This window comes from Hyalella azteca, unplaced genomic scaffold (genome assembly GCF_000764305.2).
Source record: "Hyalella azteca isolate HAZT.00-mixed unplaced genomic scaffold, Hazt_2.0.2 contig7681, whole genome shotgun sequence".
Lineage (NCBI taxonomy): Eukaryota > Metazoa > Arthropoda > Malacostraca > Amphipoda > Hyalellidae > Hyalella > Hyalella azteca.
Genome location: NW_025937800.1, coordinates 90,065 through 111,313, shown reverse-complemented (window position 1 = coordinate 111,313; position 21,249 = coordinate 90,065). Strand labels below are relative to the sequence as shown.

The 21,249-nt window shown below is 39.2% G+C and overlaps 2 protein-coding genes across 2 annotated transcripts; one reads left to right on the top strand and one right to left on the bottom strand.

Annotated features, from left to right (window-relative positions):
• Positions 1-378: 378 nt before the first annotated feature.
• LOC108664692 lies at positions 379-13,441 on the bottom strand (the record flags this gene model as incomplete). Its single annotated transcript, XM_047881343.1, is given in 11 exon segments — positions 379-501; positions 1,278-1,550; positions 2,006-2,083; positions 2,706-2,817; positions 3,731-3,865; positions 4,638-4,778; positions 5,621-5,804; positions 6,075-6,220; positions 6,455-6,502; positions 7,080-7,232; positions 13,182-13,441. Coding segments are annotated over 11 exon segments (1,439 nt in total), but the record flags the coding sequence as incomplete, so codon positions are not given.
• Positions 13,442-15,221: 1,780 nt separating this feature from the next.
• LOC108664689 (DNA-directed RNA polymerase III subunit RPC5) lies at positions 15,222-21,113 on the top strand (the record flags this gene model as incomplete). The annotated part of the gene is given in 5 exon segments (XM_018151353.1): positions 15,222-15,422; positions 18,722-18,823; positions 19,070-19,221; positions 19,990-20,195; positions 20,966-21,113. Coding segments are annotated over 5 exon segments (647 nt in total), but the record flags the coding sequence as incomplete, so codon positions are not given.
• Positions 21,114-21,249: the final 136 nt, after the last annotated feature.

The following is a 21,249-nucleotide window of genomic DNA, read 5'->3' as shown; positions in this document are numbered from 1 at the left end:
TGAGGTGACGAGAAACATATAGACTGATGTGACTGATTATTTAGGCCCAACATGACATAGATATTATTGTTACAGTAACTGGTAGCATAGAGATTATTATTATATTATTAACTGTTATCATAGATATTATTGTTACATTAATTGGTAGCATATATATCACCGTACATGCATAACCAATGGTCAGGCAATGGACAAGGTTCAAGTTAAAAGCGTACACTCAGAAGAATGAATGTGCCATGTGGTTCAAACAACAATACATTTCCTACATGTAGCACTTTTGCGGTGGCAAACTAAAATAGGATGACCCGCACAAGGGCAGTAAGTGCATCGCTATTTGGACAATGTCCAGCCTATTTCTGTGAGCGTGCAGACGACTCGCCTTTGCTGCTGGGAGGCCGGGGGTCGGCGGGGGGCGACTCTCGCCTGCTCCTGAGGGCCTCACATTTGCTGTCGTCTGTGACGGGACCATCGAAGCCCACCAGCTCAATGTACTCGTTCTGACTGCAATGTAAATAAGTCTTAAGTAAAGCCCACCAGCTCAATGTACTCGTTCTGACTGCAATGTAAATAAGTCTTAAGTGACTGCAACGTAAATAAGTCTTGAGTGACTGCAACGTAAATAAGTCTTGAGTGACTGCAACGGAAATAAGTCTTGCGTGACTGCAACGTAAATAAGTCTTGCGTGACTGCAACGTAAATAAGTCTTGAGTGACTGCAACGTAAATAGTAAGTCTTGAGTGACTACAACGTAAATAAGTCTTGAGTGACTGCAACGTAAATAGTAAGTCTTGAGTGACTGCAACGTAAATAAGTCATGTAAAGCCCACCAGCTCAATGTACTCGTTCTGACTGCAACGTATATAAGCCTTAAGTAAAGCCCACCAGCTCGTAAATACGTCTTAAGTGACGGCAACGTAAATAAGACTCAAGTGCTGGCAATGTCTGAATTTGACTTCAAAGTAATGACAAAAGTGACTAAAATGTCTGAATTTTAATTCAAAGCTACGGCAAAATTGACTGAAACATCTGAATTAGACATCAAAGTTACAACAAAATTGAGTAAAACATCATCGGAGCTATGGCAAGTTGACCTCTGGAATGTTTTCATTGTAGGCAAGGCGACTTCCATTCAATGTTTTCTTTGCTTTAATTCATGGTGAAGTGGTAAACTAGGCAGACTAGTGATATAAGTAGTTATATAGGAGTTATTAACCTGGTTGGTCCTTCACTGAACTAGACACACTACTGATATAAGTAGTTATATAGGAGTTATTAACCTGGTTGGTCCTTCACTGAACCACTCAGGTGTTTCCTCTTCTTCTTGGCGTCTGTTGTAGTTGTGGTAGTTGCTACCACTGCTACCACTGCTCGTGTAGCTTGAGTTATTGTACACCACCCGCCCTCTGGGGTTGCGCTGGTTGTCCTGGGTGTTGCGGGAGTAGCTGCGTTGCTGCTGAGGCCCCTGGCGGTGTGGCTGCTGGGGAGGTGTTAGGTCCAACGTCTTCTCTGTCTCCGACGCCTCGAAAAAACCGCGCCGGCGAGAATCGAACCTGAAACAACAACTTGCATTGATAACAGCCGGTAATTGAGTAATGATATTTGAATAATTGGGACGTTCAAAGTTGGTGTTAAGACCACAGAACTTTAGAGCTGACCGCAGGCTGAAATTATAGGCATGGAGGTCCATATATTCAAGTTCAATTGATCATGGTTCTTTGATCACTTCAAAATATCAGCTTAAAGTAAAATACAAATCAAGGCACAGAATTAAGAGTCCAATACATGCGTTGGTCCAGTACATCTGCACGTGTTTATTACCTCTCCATAATTCAACCTCGCACTTAAATTAAGGAGTAATACTGTCCAAATGACATTTTGCAAGTAGTGCTAATATATACTACACCTTTTAGCGGGGCCAAACTATGTCAGGATGACGTACAGCACTATGGCAAAAGTGCATCACTATTTGGACACAGTCACTCATATTTCTGAGTGAGGAACAGACCTTTCTTCTCTGTCGTAGCGGAGGTGGTGATGGGTGAGCTGGGGCTCCTTGTTACGCCAGTCACGTGGGTCGCGCCCCCTGGGAGGCTATTATAGGCATGGAGGTCCATATATGGGCATGGAGGTCCAAATATTATAGGCGTGGAGGTCCATATATTATAGGCCTGGAGGTCCATATATTATAGGCATGGAGGTCCATATATTATAGGCATGGAGGTCCATATATTATAGGCATGGAGGTCCATATATGATAGGCATGGAGGTCCAAATATTATAGACATGGAAGGTCCATATATTCAAGTTCAACTGATCCTGGTTCCTTGATCACTTCAAAATATCAGCTTACAACAAAATACAAATCTAGGCACAGAATTAAGGGTCCAATACATGCATTGGTGCAGTACATAAGCAAGTGTTTATAACCTATTCCTCCATTCTTCAACCAAGCACTGAAATTAAGAGGTGATACTGTCCACATGGTAACAAACTTTCTGAACGTAGCACTAATACATACATCTTTTAACGGACCAAACTATGTCATGATGACTTACTTACAACACTATGGCAAAAGTTCATCCCTATTTGGACACTGTGTCACTCATATTTCTGAGCGTAGAACAGACCTTTCTTCTCTGTCGTAGCGGAGGTGGTGATGGGTGAGCTGGGGCTCCTTGTTACGCCAGTCGCGTGGGTCACGCCCCCTGGGAGGCTCAGGCAGGTCAAGGTCTCCAGCAGCAGCAACACCGCGCCGGCCAGACACAGGGGCCTCCAGCAACGCCTGAGGTTCTGCCTCATCCCTCCGCATTATTCGCCCTGCAAATAAATATTTTGTTCACAAAGCCTGACTCAGTGCAGCCAAACACAAAAAAATTAATGAATTTATTGTACAGGTATTAAGACTTGCTGAATGTAGCTTTGAAAGGTACGTCCTTTTGGCAGGCCAAACTAGGTCAGGCCGCATTATTAGGCCTGCAAATAACTATTTTGTTCACCAAGCCTGACTCAGTGCAGCCAAACAAAAAAAAATATAACTCAGTACTCACTGCAGTGAGTGACAGAGAGCGCATTTTCTCGTCAACGAAAACTTGAGGTCACGGACGGACGGACGGACAGACAGAGAGGCAGACGGACATGGCGAGCACAATAGTGCATTTTTTCCATAAATGAGAAAACGCGCTAAAAAATAAATGAATTTTATTGTACAGGTATTAACACTTGCTGAATGTAGCATTGATACATCCACTTGACAGGCCAAACTAAGGCAGGATAGCCAACACACGGGCAAGACGTGTATAGATATTTGGACAGAGTCTCGTTCATTTCTGACTGTGAGAATGTATGTTATTCATTTCATCATATGCATTATGAATCAGAACACAGCAAGTGGATGCAGTAAGAAAATAGGACCCAGTAATCCTTCTAGCCTTACAAGTTTTACTTGATGATTATCTTGACTATAATGATGGCTCTATTGATGATAATCTTGACTGTAATGATGGCTCTAATGATTATAATCTTGACTGTAATGATGGCTCTAATGATGATAATCTTGACTGTAATGATGATAATCTTGACTGTAATGATGGCTCTAACGATGACGTGCATCAGAGGAGACAACAATAGACGGGAAAGTAATAAAGTAATGCCAGAAAAATACCCGTTAATTAATCTGATACTTATAAGAAACTAAAATAATTACCTGAAGGCTTGTAACTGAAATAATAACCTGAGCCAATGCGGCGATGCAGCGGCAGCTCCTGACGGTGGTGGACACTGGTGAGTGCAGGGGCGTCGCGCCCTCGGGGGTCTGCGGGAGACGCGGGGCGACCCACCCCCGCCCCCCCACCGCTCAGCTGGCAACCTGCACGCATCGTCAGGAGACTTGAGGTGCCCAGTAATAGACTTGTGATTATAATGAGGATAATTTAATAATTTATAGACGAACAATTATAATGATTACGATAAGATGATTACAATTAATGATAAGATATATATACCAACAACAATTATTGATTAAAAAAAAACTTGAATACAAGAGCTTGAAATGATTTAGTACAGCATGGATGTCGAAATACTGCGATGCAGTGAAATCAAAAGCATGGAGAAAACCACAGTTCCTGCAACACACCAGTGCCCTAATTTGGAGCATGAAAACCCAACACAATACTGAGGGAAGTTACTCAAGTTCCCGCAATGCACTAGACATAACTCTGCTTATATAAGTTCCTGCAATGCACTAGACATAACTCTACTTATATAAGTTCCTGCAACGCACTAGACAACTCTACTTGTACAAGTTCCTGCAACACGCTAGACATAACTCTACTTATATAAGTTCCTGCAACGCACTAGACATAACTCTACTTATATAAGTTCCTGCAACACGCTAGACATAACTCTACTTATATAAGTTCCTGCAATGCACTAGACGTAACTCTGCTTGAATAAGTTCCTGCAACGCACTAGACATAACTACTTATATAAGTTCCTGCAACGCACCAGACATAACTCTACTTGAATAAGTTCCTGCAACGCACTAGACATAACTCTACTTATATAAGTTCCTGCGACGCACTAGACATAACACTTCCTTATATCTTCTAAGTACTAAGCCCCCCCACACACTCACACACCCGTGCCAAAGCTGCGGCGCTGGGGGCTCAGGATGATGCCGTCCTGCTCCTCCTGCTTGAGGCGCTCGCGGGCGTCGCGACTCCCTGCGCTCTTGGGGGGCGCTGGGGGGGCGTCAGGCTCGCTGCTGCGGGCCTTCTCACCTGCTGGAACAAGATATCTATGACTACCATATCATTAAGATATTATAAGGCTTGAAGAACATATAGAGCTACAACATGTGGATAGTTGTAAGCAGCTTGAACTATTTTTATCAAAATGGTCACCCTGATAGCTCTTTGAAAAGCTTTATATCAAATTTATTTTACAATAAATGTACAACAGTATTTAGCTAGTGCGACTCTTCTCCTGAAATGGAGCAGCTTCAGGCAAGTGTGATTATTAATACCAGCACATACTTGCTTCATCTGAAGCTTTCAGGACAAATGCTTACACGTGGTCTTAATTTTGTTACAGTGTGACGATAATTTAAGATGCCATATCTTATCTTCAATTGAGTTGTTTATCAAGCGATACATTGAAAGCCTTCATTCAACTTACCAAATGACTGGACTTGTCAAAGCATTTTGCTTACATAATTTTGTACTTATATTTCCAGCTCGAGCTTCGGGCCACCTCTGCCAGGGCCCACATACCTACCACCATTGCTGCAGGGCATGAAGGTGCAGGTTGGGCCATACATGCCCAGGGCCCATATACCATCATTAGGGGAGGGCGTGGAGGCCCCGGTTGGGCCACACATGCCCAGGGCCCACATACCATTATTAGGGGAGGGCGTGGAGGCCCCAGTTGGGCCACACATGCCCAGGGCCCACATACCATTATTAGGGGAGGGCGTGGAGGCCCCAGTTAGGCCACACATGCCCAGGGCCCACATACCGTCATTAGGGGAGGTCGTGGAGGCCCCAGTTGGACCACACATACTATCATTCGGGGAGGTCATGGAGGCCCCCAGTTGGGCCACACATGCCCAGGGCCCACATACCATCATTAGGAGAAGGCGTGGAGGCCCTGGTGGCCCCGCCGCTGGGGCGCAGTAGGTCGTCTATCCACTTCTTATGGTCAGGATGAGGGGAGGATGTGGAGGGCAGCAGGTCCTTAGGATACTCGTCACACACCGCGTACTTGTCACGGATTAATGCATAATGCAGTGTATATATTGACTGAACCTTAAGAAAAAGCATAAAAGTACAGCAGCCAACAAAGATTCGCAGTTCTTTAGGACTTAACGCACCATTGCTGAAACGTGGTCAACTAACTGAATTACCGTACTTCACAAGATCAGAGAAGCATGATCAAGGTAATGCTACACGAGTACAATTAATTATATAACTAAGCATAGTGATGTCATAAAATATTTTTTTAAAACTCCCATTAAAATGAGTAGAAATAAGAATAATTCAGAACAAAGCAAAGAAAATCCTGCACATTGACCCTACCTTGTGATAAGCTCTGCGTCCTGTAGCCTTAGTATTCTTCCTGCCAGCCCTTGCATCAGTGGACTTATCAGCCAAGGGTTTATCAGTTCTGGCTGCTTTAGCTTCTCGGACGCTTTGTTTTGCCTGAGGTTCCGGCTCCGGAGGAACTGTTGCATAAATATATAGTACATTAGATCCCAATATATGTAATAGTAAACATAAAATGACATCCAATTATAATAAGTCTATATATTCTTCGACAAACTTAATCAATCCAGTAAATCCTGTCAAAGCCTATCTGACAACGAATAGAAAAAAACTGAAATTTTAGGAATGTATAATATAGTGAAACCTGAAAGATGTACAATTCTATTAAACTTTAATGATGTTTAAATAATCACCTTTGTTGGTGTTGTCCGCATTTGGCTCATCAGAAGTAGGAGTGTCACCTGTGAGGGGGAAATTCATGTAGTTAATAATCCCACACTTCAACACAGCATTGCAAGGTAGGCACAATTTAGAATTTTTTCATTGTTGTAAATTTGTTTTAAACAAGCTTCAAATTGCAATATTTTCTCAAATTGAATATACTTGATGCTCATTATTTTAACCAGGGCTTGATGAAGCAGGATTAAAACAAACTAATGCCATTTTGGTGATACATATTAGCCTGAACCATGAGATTAATAAGGCAATAACCAAGTCTCAAAAAAGTTTTTATATCATGAAAATCAATCCTACTGGAGAACAAGCTTTCTTCTAAGATTAACAAGTTAAAACATTTATTCAATACAACTGTAATGGGAGACAAGCATCAATTTCCCAACAGTTGTTGTTCAGCTCCCATTTCAACGAGGCACTTAAAATACTGCAAACTTTCTTCCAATATTAACAAGCAAAATAATTTAATTGAATAACACAATAAAAAGAAGACAAGTAAGTTGCAAACTTTATTCCAAGATTAACAAGTGAACTAATTTAAGTGAATAGCACAATAAAAAGAGGACAAGTAAGTTATCAATGTACCAGCAGCTTTTTTCTTCTCCTGGTGTAGATGCTGGTCAACTTCAGGGCTAGACGAGGAGGAACTTGTGCTGTCCCCGTCTCCAGAGCCATCCTCCTTCTTCTGACTTGATCCTTCAAGCTCCTCTGGACAACTGAGGTCATCTGTGCCTGCAACTGCCGCATACAAATATATTAACATAGTGATTTCAAGATCTGAAGTTATGCTTAAGTGACTCAAGGAATTAAGGTGCACAGATTAAGATAGGTTTCAATCATTTCATGATAGAGTCAAACTGAATTTGGTTATATAGTTAGCCAGCATTTGCTTAAATTCACTAACAGTATGAATTACATAATAAAATTTTGATCATTGATGATAATGATTCAGGTTTTGATTAATCTTTCTTTTGGGGATAAGTTCAAGTTGCATTGGCATCAGTTTTGCCATCATAAAAGAGCAGCAAAGCAAACTAATTCCACTCAAATAAGTAGGTAGCGATCGTGGCTTTGACGCAAAATCACAAGTTTTGGCAAACTCACATTGCAGGTAAGTAATCATATATACACATAATCATATGTACATATATTTACACGTATTAATATTAGTGGTATATGGCAGAATTTTCTTGCTGAAACATGTACTGTCAAACAGGGTAATAAAGGACAGGCAGGGTGATTAGGGACAGTCGTCCCACGTTTTGTAGAAACTTGTAGCAGCTAAACTAATCAAAATATTGTAAAGCAAAAAATAGTGGTGTAAAGTTTAACATTTACTATATGTAGCATAAAGAAAATTAGGAAATCATACATTTACTACTTTTAAAAATTCCCTGAAAAAAGTGTGATGAGTGCGATTTGGGAAATGTACCTCTACTAAGGTCTGTAGAAAAAAAATATTCGCCATATTAAAAATTTTACTTGCATAGAAGTTGCACACGGGAGTTGGCTCATATACACGATTGACTGAATTTGCCTAACTCATTCAAAAATAAAAATGGTGGCTATTTCCGCAGGATGGGGTAATAAGACACCCCCATGAGTTAATAAGGGACACCCCTAAAAACGCATTTACAGTAGAACCTCAGTAAGCAAAGGCTCCAGTCAAACAACAAATCAATCTACAACAAAAAATTTTGATTACATTTACCTCGCTTAGAGAAAAAAATGTAACTCAGTACTCACTGCAGTGAGTGACAGAGAGTGCATTTTCTCACCAACAAAAACTTGAGGTCACGGATGGACGGACAGACGGACGGACATGGTGAGCACAATAGTGAATTTTTTCCACAAATGAAAAAATGCGCTAAAAATGTCCCTCAGGCCTCAACGAAATATTAATGCATCATCGGCCATCACAAAATTGTGCATAGAATGTCAAAGATAGAATTGTGCATCGCAGCATTGGGCAACATAGAATGAAAACTAATTAACCTAAACTATGATTTATTTCTCCAAAAAATATGAAGGTTGTCATCAAAATATTCCTTTCTGTTTCAGGTATGTTTTGACAATTTTCTTGTTCAAGTGAATTCACTGGACCCAATTAAAATAATGTGAAATTACAAGCCATCCTATAAGCTTACAAATGTGGCATGTCCATTGATACAGTAATATCACATCAATAATAGGATAATGTATGGATATGGCAATATCACATCAATAAAGGAAAAACAAGTAAAAATCACAGAAATGTCATTTGTTCTCTATCTACATCATATACAAAGGAAGAGGAGGATTTCATAGCACTGTTATTAATGGATACACAACAAGTACACTTTACATGCTTCAAATGTTAAACCGTCCCTTATTACCTCGTTTGACGGGAATGTATGGATATGGCAATATCATATCAATAAATGAAAAACCAGTAAAAATCACAGAAACTGCCATTTATTCTATATCTACATCATCTACAAAGGAAAAGGAGGACTTCAGATTACTGTTAGTAATAGATAGTAAGCACACTCTGCATGCTTCAAACATTTTAAAATCAAGTTTTATTTCAAGTGTCCTGGATTACCTTGTTCCCAGGTGTAATTTGGTACGCTTTTATTTTGCATCTGGCACCTTACAAATAGCACATGGAATTTTTCAAAAGTGCCATACGATAGCCCTCACAGAGCTATAAAATGAGCTCACACTTGTTTATGAAATGTATAATGATAAGACAGTATTAACAAAAAACACTCAAAACCATCCCTTATTACCCCGTTTGATGGTACTATTATTGCAGATTTTAATTATAGAAAGTTAATTTGGAAGCTAGGTACAGGTAACATTGAGAGACCAATATCTCCGAGTTGCTAGACATCATGAATAAACAATAACGCCATGATAGATGATGCCAATTGCTGGCACCAACTATGGTTTCCCCAAGGAGGACATCATTGCCATCCAAGCTGGAATTCTAGGGCAGTGCATAAAGTTTCTGTCATTTTTGGGTAGATACATGTCCCTTTCTAGCTGTGATTGACACGTCATCCTCTCCAGACTTTGATTGGTTGTGAGATTGGGATGTCATCCTAACCAGGAAGTGATAGGTTGTATGATGGCCTTTCCAATATACTATATGTTCTGGTTAATTTAATACCTCTCTAGAATTCCACACCGTAAATGACACCTGCTGGACAATCACACAGCCAATCCACAACTATGCTGCTACCACCAGGAACCTTGTTGCCTCACACACTGCAATAGCAAGCCTCCAAACCATCCAAAACACAGCTTTGAGATTACCCACTGGCTGACTCAAAATGACCCCAATTGCCCGCCTCCAGAATGAGACTGGCATCCTACCCCCGCCTGCTCACCTGGACCTGGCTGGCACTCAGTTCCTTGCCAGCATCCCTCAGCCAACCCATACTTCATTTCACATTGTGTCTGCTCCCCTTAGGGACTATTCCATAATAGCAGGGACTATCCCAAAAAAGCTGTGGTGGTGCAGTGGTGAGAGACTCTGTCTCTCGCACCCAGCTCCCGGGTTTGAGTCCCACCAAGGACAAGTTCTTCCAGGAAGCTCAGCTCATGGCCAACTCAGCCATTCATCCAACTCTGGTTGATAAACGAGTACCTGGCTTGTCCAGATTGTTGTGTAATGCAATAAAATGGTCTGGCATGTCAGCGATGGTCATAGAACTACCAGTGGCACCAAGTGCCCAGAAAAACTGACCTATAACCCCCTCCCTAGTTGCAACTACCAGGATGAGCAATTACAACAACACAACAACATCCCATAAAAGCCTCCCATATGTCTTGATGTCATGATTTGGCCACCTTGTTGCATCTTTTCTGACAAATAGTGTCATGCTAGCCCTCTGCCTATGGAGAAGCCAAGTGCTCCATCCGCAAGAGATCACCTACCATACTGAAGCAATCGTCAAGAACAATGCTGTTCTTGCAACCCCAATACCTATCATAGGCATCAGAACTTTTCAGAGGGGCCTAACACCCTCACCATTATTGTTTGTTGCTTTCTCAACTCTGTTTGGAATACAGTAGTTCTCCGGCCTGCTTCACTTTTAGGGTTGGATGCTCCTCCCAGTGCCACCTGTCCCAAGGATGGCTACTCCCTCCACCTCCAATCCATCCAGCATCTTCACCTGCCCCTCTTTCCCCACAACCCTCAGCATCTCCTCACTGTGGGACAGTCTCATGAAGGTGGCAGCATTCCTGGCCACCCTCCCTTGGCCATCACCAAAGCCCCCTCCCATGTAAGCATGACGTTGCTGCCAGAAACAACAATGCCAATTGCTAAACAATAATGCTTTATTCGCTCTTCTTCTTGCACCTTCTATGAGTACATAAACCATTATTGATTTGGTACTGACATCACCTATTAACACAAATAAAAATTTCAAAGTCGATTGGAAATTGAAAATAATAGCAAATAAAGAGTATACTGAAACCAAGTGATAATGCAAATCACCAATTCACCATGGCTGGAATTTCACCCTGGAAGCTGCATCAAGTTCAAATTTTTTTTTCAGTTTTGATATATGATTATGCTTCTATGTAACCATCATACTTTAAGGTCAACTCCATTTTGAAAAATTGGAAAGAAACCACCTGCCACCAGTTCAGGGCGCAGAGGGTGGATGCAGCATCGCCAATACAGTGGGGGGAAATAAATATTTGTACACTTGAAAAATCGTATTTTAATGTAAGTACACAAACTTAACAGGAAAAGTGATTTAAATTATGTATAGAGACGCATAGTATTCAAAAATACTATCAAAATAAATTAAATCTCAATGCAACAAAAATCAATGCAACATGTTCACTTTTCAGGTGAAAAAAGTATTCGTACAAAACAATAAATCCGCATTATTTTAATTTAATACTTGGTTGAATACCCTTTATTCAGCTCAACAGATACCAGTCTATTTCTATACGTCTCAACCAATGATTTGCAGATGCTGACTGGTATTTTATACCATTCTTCTTGGCACACCACCTTAAGATTCTCAATGTTTGTTGGGGGACCTTTTCTTAATTTGATCTTCAAATACCGCCACAAATTTTCAATCGGATTCAAGTCCGGCAACTGGCTTGGCCATTCCATAACGTGTACATTTCTATCAGCAAACCATTTCTTTGTGGATCTTGCAGTATGCTTAGGATCGTTATCCTGCTGGAAAATCCAATCACCAGGTAGCTCTAGTTTCTCAACAGAAGTCGTCAAATTATCTCAGTACAGTATGCCTTTAATTATCTTTCAATAATATATGATTTTTCTTGATATGGAAATTTGGTGAATGAGAAATCTAGAACTTTATTTTAGAAGAAATTTTCTCCAAAGTCATATAGCAACACTGAACACCGTCTGTTTACATTTTGTATGTATAATAGCCGCAGTTTACGATTACCGTACGTTCCGTACCCAACAAGGCGGACAAGCGGAAGAGTCAGAAGTAACCCGGACATGTCTTGCATTTTATTATTGTCAGTTCGACTCGCATAGTCAATATACTCGCGTATATTGTCGACTAAAATAATAGAACTATTTTAGCTTTCTAAAGGACGGCGCACGGCGCATTTTTTTACCAGCATAGTATGGCGCACCACGCAGGTCATTAAAATGACAAAATAAATTCCCACGCACCTGCATAGTGGCAAAGCAGAGAGTTTTTTAGACTCTCTCTCAAGTTCACTTTTGAGTTCTATTAGTAGACCAGTAAAGTATCCTGGATACAAGCATTATCATACTTAAGAAATTGGTTTAAATCTTGAGTAAATGAGGAAATTGAAAATGAACTGATTCTGAAAAAGCTCTGGTTTGCCACTATGCGCACCTGGCATATCTTCCTGACCATGGAAACTGTCAATTTGTCAAACATAGTGGCAAAGCAGATGCAGAGAGTTTTTTAGATTCACCCTCAAGTTAATTTTTGAGTCCTATAAGTAGACCAGTAAAGTATCATGGATACCAGCATCATCATACATAAGAAATTGGTTAAAATCTTCAGTAAATGGGGAAATTAAAAATGAACTGATTCTAAAAAATCTCTGGATTGCCAAAATGCTGTCAAGTGTCAAACATGAAGAGCCTTAAAAAGTAGCTACCTAGGGCTAGGCTATGTGCTTTGGCAGTTGACACAACTACAAGTGGCTAGTTAATTGCAGTATAGCTGCTGAGCAGGCATGGTAGCCTACCTACCCTTTTGGTCAGCTGCAGGCCAGTCACTGGAGCTTTCTGGTCATTTTGGAATTGCATGTTACCCACTAGAAGAATCAACTCTAATCTAATTGTTAACATAAGTCATGATAAGTGCACAACTGCTGCCTGCTGGCAAGATTACAAATGCATTGAAAATTTGTCCCTTTGGAGCCACAAGATTTCAATAATAGCTAAGGGGGAAAATTCCAATCCTGGGCATTGAGTGAATGAGTTGGGTAGTGGTTTATTTGACAACTTTTGTATTGGTACTTTAGTAGTATTTGCTACCTACTTAGTGGTCATTTTTGCTTTTATTTGAAAGTGAAATTAAAATTCATGAATACCTACAACCTACCTACCAAACTGCAAGAATATTGACACTTGACAGCCTACAAAATTATATTCGATCAAGTGTAAAAGACGAGACAGTAATTTCGAATATGACTTGACTAAAACCGAAGACTTACCTTCACTGGAATATTCTAAATCGACGGCCGATGTAGACAATGACATGATGGGATAGCTACTACTAGAATTTACAAATAAACAAATGCGTATGAATTAACTTTTAAGCACAATCAACACAAATTCTAACAGAGTATCGGAACATAAATATAGACCAGTCATTCATGCCACGTGTACGGTGATTAAAGTGAAAACCTACGAACTATGAATGCGAACAAATAAACCTCAAAAACAATAGAGAGAGATGCAAAAATAGCTATGGCGGCAGAATCACAGATGACTGCTCTTCCAGCGCCATCTACCGGTGAAAGTAACGTTTCTAGATTTTTTTAAAATTTGGTTGGATGCATTCTTCATTCTACTTAACTGTTCTACTTAGCATTAAACGTCATATTGTGACACTTTAAAACATTTTCAAAAAAGATTTTCCGACTTCAACGTTTTTATTGCGACTAGCGCATGCAATTTTCCAGGTTGAAGTTGCCGCAAAAATACACGAAAAATTAATCAATCAACCAATCGTAAACCTATGAAAAACAAATAAACTGCTATTTTCTTGTACGTATTATTTCTCCGTCCTTTGTACTTGGAATTAGTGTCATGTTGACACTTTCAGCCCCAAAAAGTCTCCAAAAATCGGTTCTCAAATAGAAAATCGAGTAAAACATTGAAAGAAAGTATTCGAAGATTTGTAGTTTGCATTCGGGAATACTAGGTACCTATTTTTTTACTATTGGCATTTGCTTTATAAAATTTATAATATGAAGGAATAGGCTTGAAGACTTTGAAGTGAATTCGCGAAAACTACACTGAATCGACCGGTACTGAATCACTGAATCGAGAAGTGTCCATTCAGTGAAAACTTATTTTCCGTTATGATTCCGTTATTATAAAGCAAATTAGCATTTGCTTTGTAAAATTTATGATATGAAGTAATAGGCTAAAATTGAGGCAGCTTTAAGCTTATAACGCATATAAAAACGTCCTATTTGATCTTATTCAAGACATACTCCGATGATTCGATAATTGGTAATTAGCTCGTCAACGCCAGTGCGGTGACTAGGTCGGTAACGGGTCAAGTTCATCCGGCAGACTGGTACCTTCTCATCCTTGGGGTTGTCCCGTGGGTTAATTAAGTCCACCCAACGTGGTCATCCTGAAAAGAAGAAGAGACTGGTACTTCTTTCAGTGTTCGGTTATCTAGAATTGTATCACTTGTGGTTAATGATCATTATAAACATCAAAAAGTTCATTTCGTTAAGTGCCACTATTAGTATTACAAAATACACGTCGCCCTCATTCAGAAACTTTATTATTGCTACTGTCTCTACCAGTGTGGAATTCTAGAGGGATATTAAATTAACCAGTACACATAGCATATTGGAAAGCAGGACCTGAAAGCTTGGAAAGGCCAGGAACTTTCCACTTTCAGTCCATCATATTTCATATCATATACTATGATATACATAACCTATCACTTTCCAGCTGTGATTGGTTGATGGGATTGTGATTTTAGCCCCTTCCAGCTTTCCAGCTGTGATTTGTTAATGGAATTGTAATGTTATCTGCTTTCTAGCTGTGATTGGTTGATGGGGAGGCTTTCCAGCTGTGATTGGTTAATGGAATTGTAATGTTATCTGCTTTCTAGCTGTGATTGGTTGATGGGGTATGCTTTCAAGCTGTGATTGTTTGATGGAGATGCTTTCAAGCTGTGATTGGTTGTGCCCATAAGCCCCGCCCCCAATATGGTATATGTCTACAGTACTGGTTAACTAAATACTCAACTTAAACTTGATCATTACAAACAAAAAGCCTGGATAATTTTAAAAAAATCCATTAAATAAAAGAAAAATAGAAAATATCTATCAAACAATTTTAAACAAATCTGAGGTACTGTACAATTGAAACAGTTTGTCCACTTTTGATTCTCCTTTTCATTTATAGTCAGTCACCTGGCACTTGGCAGAGCACTGTATCTAAGGAAAGCATTCCACCTTTGGTGGAAAGCTTTTTCATAAGTGAACTTCCATTTCTAGAATTCCACCCTGGTCTCTACACTACAGAATACAGATGATATTCATATTGTATTGCATGAGGTTAAAGCTGAGTAGGCTCTGACGTAGTAGGTAATTTAGTTATTGTATCTACGTTCTTTTATTCATAATCGTTAATTAGTTTTAAAGCAACTGTCTAAGTAAACCAAAATGAAATCTGAACCAAGTGATGACAGTTTGCTGAAAGTGGTAAGTGGTAGGCTAAGTGGTTTGTCAATGCTGAATTTTACAGGTTTTTATATTCAGATTTCAGATTAATGTGTGTATATAGTGCGACATGCAATAGATTGATATTTTAAACTAGCAAATCAAGTTTGTTATTATTTGTATTCTTGTATTTTCACATGTATACCTATATAGGTTAAGGCATAGTGGCAAAGCAGAGAGTTTTTTAGACTCTCCCTCAAGTTCATTTTTGAGTCCTATAAGTAGACCAGTAAAGTATCCTGGAATCTGGATACTAGCATCATCATACTTAAGAAATTGGTTTAAATCTTGGGTAAATGAGGAAATTGAAAATGAACTGATTCTAAAAAAGCTGTGGTTTGCCACTATGGCCGTTAAGGTATAGGATATACCTAGGTATATGAACTATTCAACGGTTCAACCTAGGCTCTACTCTCTAGCCTATAAGAAAAATTATCAATGAAATTCTAGGGTGGATGAATTCTATGAAATCAGTGTGGAATTCTAGAGGGATATTAAATTAACCAGTACACATAGCATATTGGAAAGCAGGACCTGAAAGCTTGGAAAGGCCAGGAACTTTCCACTCAGATTAATGTGTGTATATAGTGCAACATGCAATAGATTGATATTTTAAACTAGCAAATCAAGTTTGTTATTATTTGTATTCTTGTATTTTCACAAATTCACATATATACCTATAGGTATAGGATATATAGGTATGAACCATAGTGGCAAAGCAGAGAGTTTTTTAGACTCTCCCTCAAGTTCACTTTTGAGTCCTATAAGTAGACAAATAAAGTATCCTGGATACCACTCTACCAGCATTATCATACATAAGAAATTGGTTTAATTCTTGAGTAAATGAGGAAATTAAAAATTAACTGATTCTAAAAAAGCTCTGGTTTGCCACTATGACTATGAACTATTCAAATTTCAACCTAGGCTCTAGCGGCTAGCCTATAAGAAAAATTATCGATGAAATTCTAGGGTGGATGAATTCTATGAATTCATAATCTCTCATAAAATTTACACACAATTCATATATGTGAACCTATGGGAAAAATTCATAATTAATGATCATGAAGTTAACCAGGATTATATTGGTTTTATTGCAGTTATGGATAGATCTAATTGATTTTTCAAGCAGGTGTCAATATTAAATTATTTCAATGATGATAGTATTTTGCTAAAATAACTTACCACATCCAATCTGGAATATTTGGCAGAATTCTAAAAAAATTTAGATGTAAAGAAAAATTCCAGAATTGTTGGCAAAAAAATAATTTTAACATGAGTGCATTAGGTATGTGTGGGAGCATGGCTATGCCTGCATAGCCCTATGCAGTGAGGCAATTGTATCTTTACAATGCCCTCATAAGGCAATGTACGTATACCATCGTTATTTACAGGCATGGAATATATCTACTTGCCACTTGGCTTATTGGCAAGCCGCAACTAGATTTTTCGAGCCATGGCTTCATGGGTTTACCAGCCTTGTTTCCATTTCTTTGAGCCTTGGCTTCATGGGTTTGCTAACTGTGATTCCATTTCTTTAAGCCTTAAATTCCATATCTCGGCCAGAAAAAGCCATTTATGACCCACAAACTTGTTATTCACAAAGTCCCATCACTCCCATGCATACATGGACCCATGTTATTTTACAAAGTCCCATACAAAGAACAGTCACTAGCATTTGTCTTCACTTAAGCAGCTTTATTCTTAGCAGCAAGTTCTGTACAAGTGATAATGCAGTATGACCTGATGACCATTCTGACATAACTGCAACTACGCAATCTTCATGGAGGAAATGTTTTGAGTTTACTTGTTATTATGTTTTGCATGTTATTTTTGTGGGAGGCAGGAGCATTGAAGTATATATGCTGTGGATTGCGGAAGTTGAAAATTTTATTAAACGACATGTTTGCAAAGTACAAACCACAATTTTTTCAAATAAAAATTTATGACTACTGCCAAGGCCCCAAAGCTGTCTGCCATAATATGACCACAAATACTGTCAAATGGGGTGATAAGGAAAGGGTGGAGGTATATCGGGACTGACTGTGTAGCTTGAAAATTCTAGGAGGAGATAGATTTCTCTAGGACCTCCTTGCATGGCCATTTTCTAAGAATTTCATGTTTTCTTTAATTTTTTTGAAAAATTTACAGAACAAAAAAGTATTTGATTTCTGTTATTCACATATGTACCGAGTTTCAATGTGATATGTTCGTAAATAAAAAAGTTTTTCTGGGACCCAGACACTCTCCTAAAATGAGCCCATACTCATTTACAAAATGTTTCATAGTAAGAAGTTATTAACAAAAAACTTTCAATATGTTCCCTTATTACCTTGTTTCACAGTAATCTCTCATAAAAACTGTATTATCAGGTCCATGTTATATCATGACACAAAAATATTCTGGATATGTACCCAAATGGCCTCTACACATATATTTGCTGTGCCAAACACACAAACTTGGGTGAATTATTGCTCACATTTGTCTGTTAACTAAAAAAAATTATCATTCATTTGTGCAAGCATAAAAATATGCATAAAACGTATCTTCAATTCGATTTTCTCAAGTTATAGTAATTAAGTGAAGAGATATACTGGTAGTTACTTCCAATTCTATAAATGTGGAAAGAGCCTCTAGCCAGAAGAAAGACAATTTTATTGCCAAAGTTAAAACTTTCATTCAAATGCTCATATTTTCATTTTGGGCTTTGGTAGAGTGTGTTGCTATGTACAAAATGATGGTCAGATGTTTGGTGATTGGTGGAGGCATGATAATTGATAACATTACCTCAAACACAACTAGGGGCTGTGGTTTTTTTGGAAGATATAGTGTTGATACTAAGTGACCATATATGGTGATTTAGTAGTAGCCATATATGGTCACTTATTAATTAGTATTTAACCTACAAAAAGATCAAACCTGGCAATGCTGAATGGCAGTGCCTTTTGGTTCATTTAGTGCACTGAATAGCACATACAAGCTCCCTTCTACCAGTCAGCTCAGTGCAGTGAGAGCAAGTTATGAGCAAAAGTTTTGTCGATTTTGGTCAACTTTTTACGTACTCCGGGTCGGAATCTGAGATTATTGGCATTTTCAAGCTCTTTTATCTCGACAACGATCAGGATTGAGGAAATTTCACACAAGTAACAAATTGAAGAGAACAAGAATCCCTTCCCAGGGGCCCCGTGTGGTCATCACAGGCTTCTGGCAGTGCCATGTGCCTTGCTTCTTATAGTTACACAAGGCTTATATTTCTTTAATACTATTCTCAATTTGGCCTGCAGATACCAGTCTACCATTCCAAACCTGAAGATGGTGCGCTATATTTACTACAGCATCCAACGCAGGTGGAAAGTACCTGGAATATGGACGGCTTCATCACTAGTGTGAGTGGAATAGTTACCTATCTTAGGTTCTACTGATAAGATCACTTTTGGTGTTGGCATTTTTACATCATTTAAATTCATCTTTAAAAGTAATTGCATAGGTATATGCTATTAGACACTGACAGAAAATAATAATATAAAGTTCCTAACATTACTTTGTGAGATAAGCATATGTAAGTGATGAAAAAATATCAGAACAAAATTGTCTTTCCTTTTTATGTGTATTATAATTTTTTTTTTTCACAGGCAAAGTTGCGCCCCTCATGCCACCAGCTTGAGCTGGAGCAAATGATTGAGAACAACCAAGTATACAACTCCAGTATGGGACAGCAGCTTGCCCTCAATGTTGATGGAGTTCACAGAAACCACCGAGATGATAGCGATAACTCTTTTCCAAGGTCTGAATGTTATAATTAAAGTTATTTCTTTTAATTATTTAAAAAACTTTCATTTGTAAATCAAGATACAGCTTTAATTTGATAAATACTGTTTATTATTTTTTTTTATTTCTTTGTGCTAACTTCTTGTGTAGTGTAAAACCATAATCCATGAAGTTGATGTTCTTGATGCCATAAAATGCCTACCTATATAAAATGGGTCATGTGAAGCAAGCCCCTTGTAACCACAGTAAAACAGCTCTGTGTTGTCATGCTGCTAGGCCAGAGTCCTATTTGCAGAGATGCAATTTTATAGTTGATAAATAAACATTTAATTTTGGTGTTCTTTGAAATTGCCTTGAGACACCGAATAATATAACCTGCTAATTATTATGGACTCCTCAGTGGGCTGATGGACAAGTCTGTGCTGAGGTCTGAACTCTGAAGGCTCAATGGAGGACATTGACCGCTATTGTCTTAAAATTGACTCCTCAGTGGGCTGATGGGCAAGTCTGTGCTGAGGTCTGAAGGCTCAGTGGAGGACATTGACCGCTATTGTCTTATAATTGAATCCTCAGTGGGCTGATGGACAAGTCCGTGCTGTACATAACCGGCCTCTTATAATTTACTCTTCAGTGGGCTGATGGACAAGTCTGTGCTGAGGTCTGAAGGCTCAGTGGAGGACATTGACCACTATTGTCTTATAATTGAATCCTCAGTGGGCTGTGCTGAGGTCTGAAGGCTCAGTGGAGGACATTGACCGCTATTGTCTTATAATTGAATCCTCAGTGGGCTGATGGACAAGTCTGTACTGAGGTCTGAAGGCTCAGTGGAGGACATTGACCGCTACTGTGTTGGGGAGCTGATCCCTGGTCTGGGCCTGGTGCTGGCCCCGCTGAGTGCCATGCTGCCACTGCGGTCAGCCCTCGACTACCTGGACCAAGCAGACTCCAGGGTCAAGAAGGAGAAGAAAGCTGAGGAGGAAGCTGAAGAAGGTCTCGTCTTGTCCATATAAACATTCTTTTATTCAATATATTCTACTAATAAAATGTTAGAGTAATGCAAAAATTCTAGTATAGTAATGGAAATGATAGAGTAAGGAAAAATTCTGGTATTCTAGTAATGGAAATGATAGAGCAATGAAAACATTCTCGTTTTTCGGCTTATCCTAATATTAGAATGATGTAACAGCAATTCAGTATTATTTGGAACTCTCACAATGGAATGACCCACATCACCAGAGTTTCTTTATGAATTTTGTATCCTTGAGTTATGGTCCAAATGTCATTATTGTTTGATGAGCACACAAGAACTATCAGGTTGCTCAAATTGCTACAAGTTGGTATTGCTTCTGCAAAAGCATTTACACTGACTGATTTTAGGAGTTTGTTCGAGCTTTTGGAAGTACTTTTCTTTTTTATGTTTATGTTCTTACTGAAGGTTTAGTTAGGTGTGATTTTATTAACGCTTGTGAAGTTTATTACATTACCTGTGTTTGTAGGTATGTTAGCAGCAGTTACCTCAAGCTTAAATTTAATAATATCACTAGATTGCTTTAATCGCAGATTCACTAGAAATTTAAAAGCAAAGAAAACACCTGACTTTATTTGTGTTCTAGATTTATTGAACTGACAATGGAGCTGGTCTCCAAAACGTTTTCAATAGAGATATGCTGAATTTTTGTGGTGTTTTCTTCACTTTTAAATTTCAAGCTTAAATTTCTTGCCTGTGTTATGTTTTGTTTGTAATTATTTGAAATTGGCAGGCACGCGATCCGAAGACGCCACGCGCGCCGTCACAGTGCGCTTTGAGCGCCCTGAGAACGACAGGATGAGGAACGCACGCGAGCGCAGCTTCCTGCACCACCAGCGCAAGATTATGGAGGAGCCCTGGGTCAAACTGCAGTATTCTGGGTCTGTAGTGGTCTGGGTCTGTAGTGGTCTGGGTCTGTAGTTGTCTGGGTCTGTAGTTGTCTGGGTCTGTAGTGGTCTGGGTCTGTAGTTGTCTGGGTCTGTAGTTGTCTGGGTCTGTAGTTGTCTGGGTCTGTAG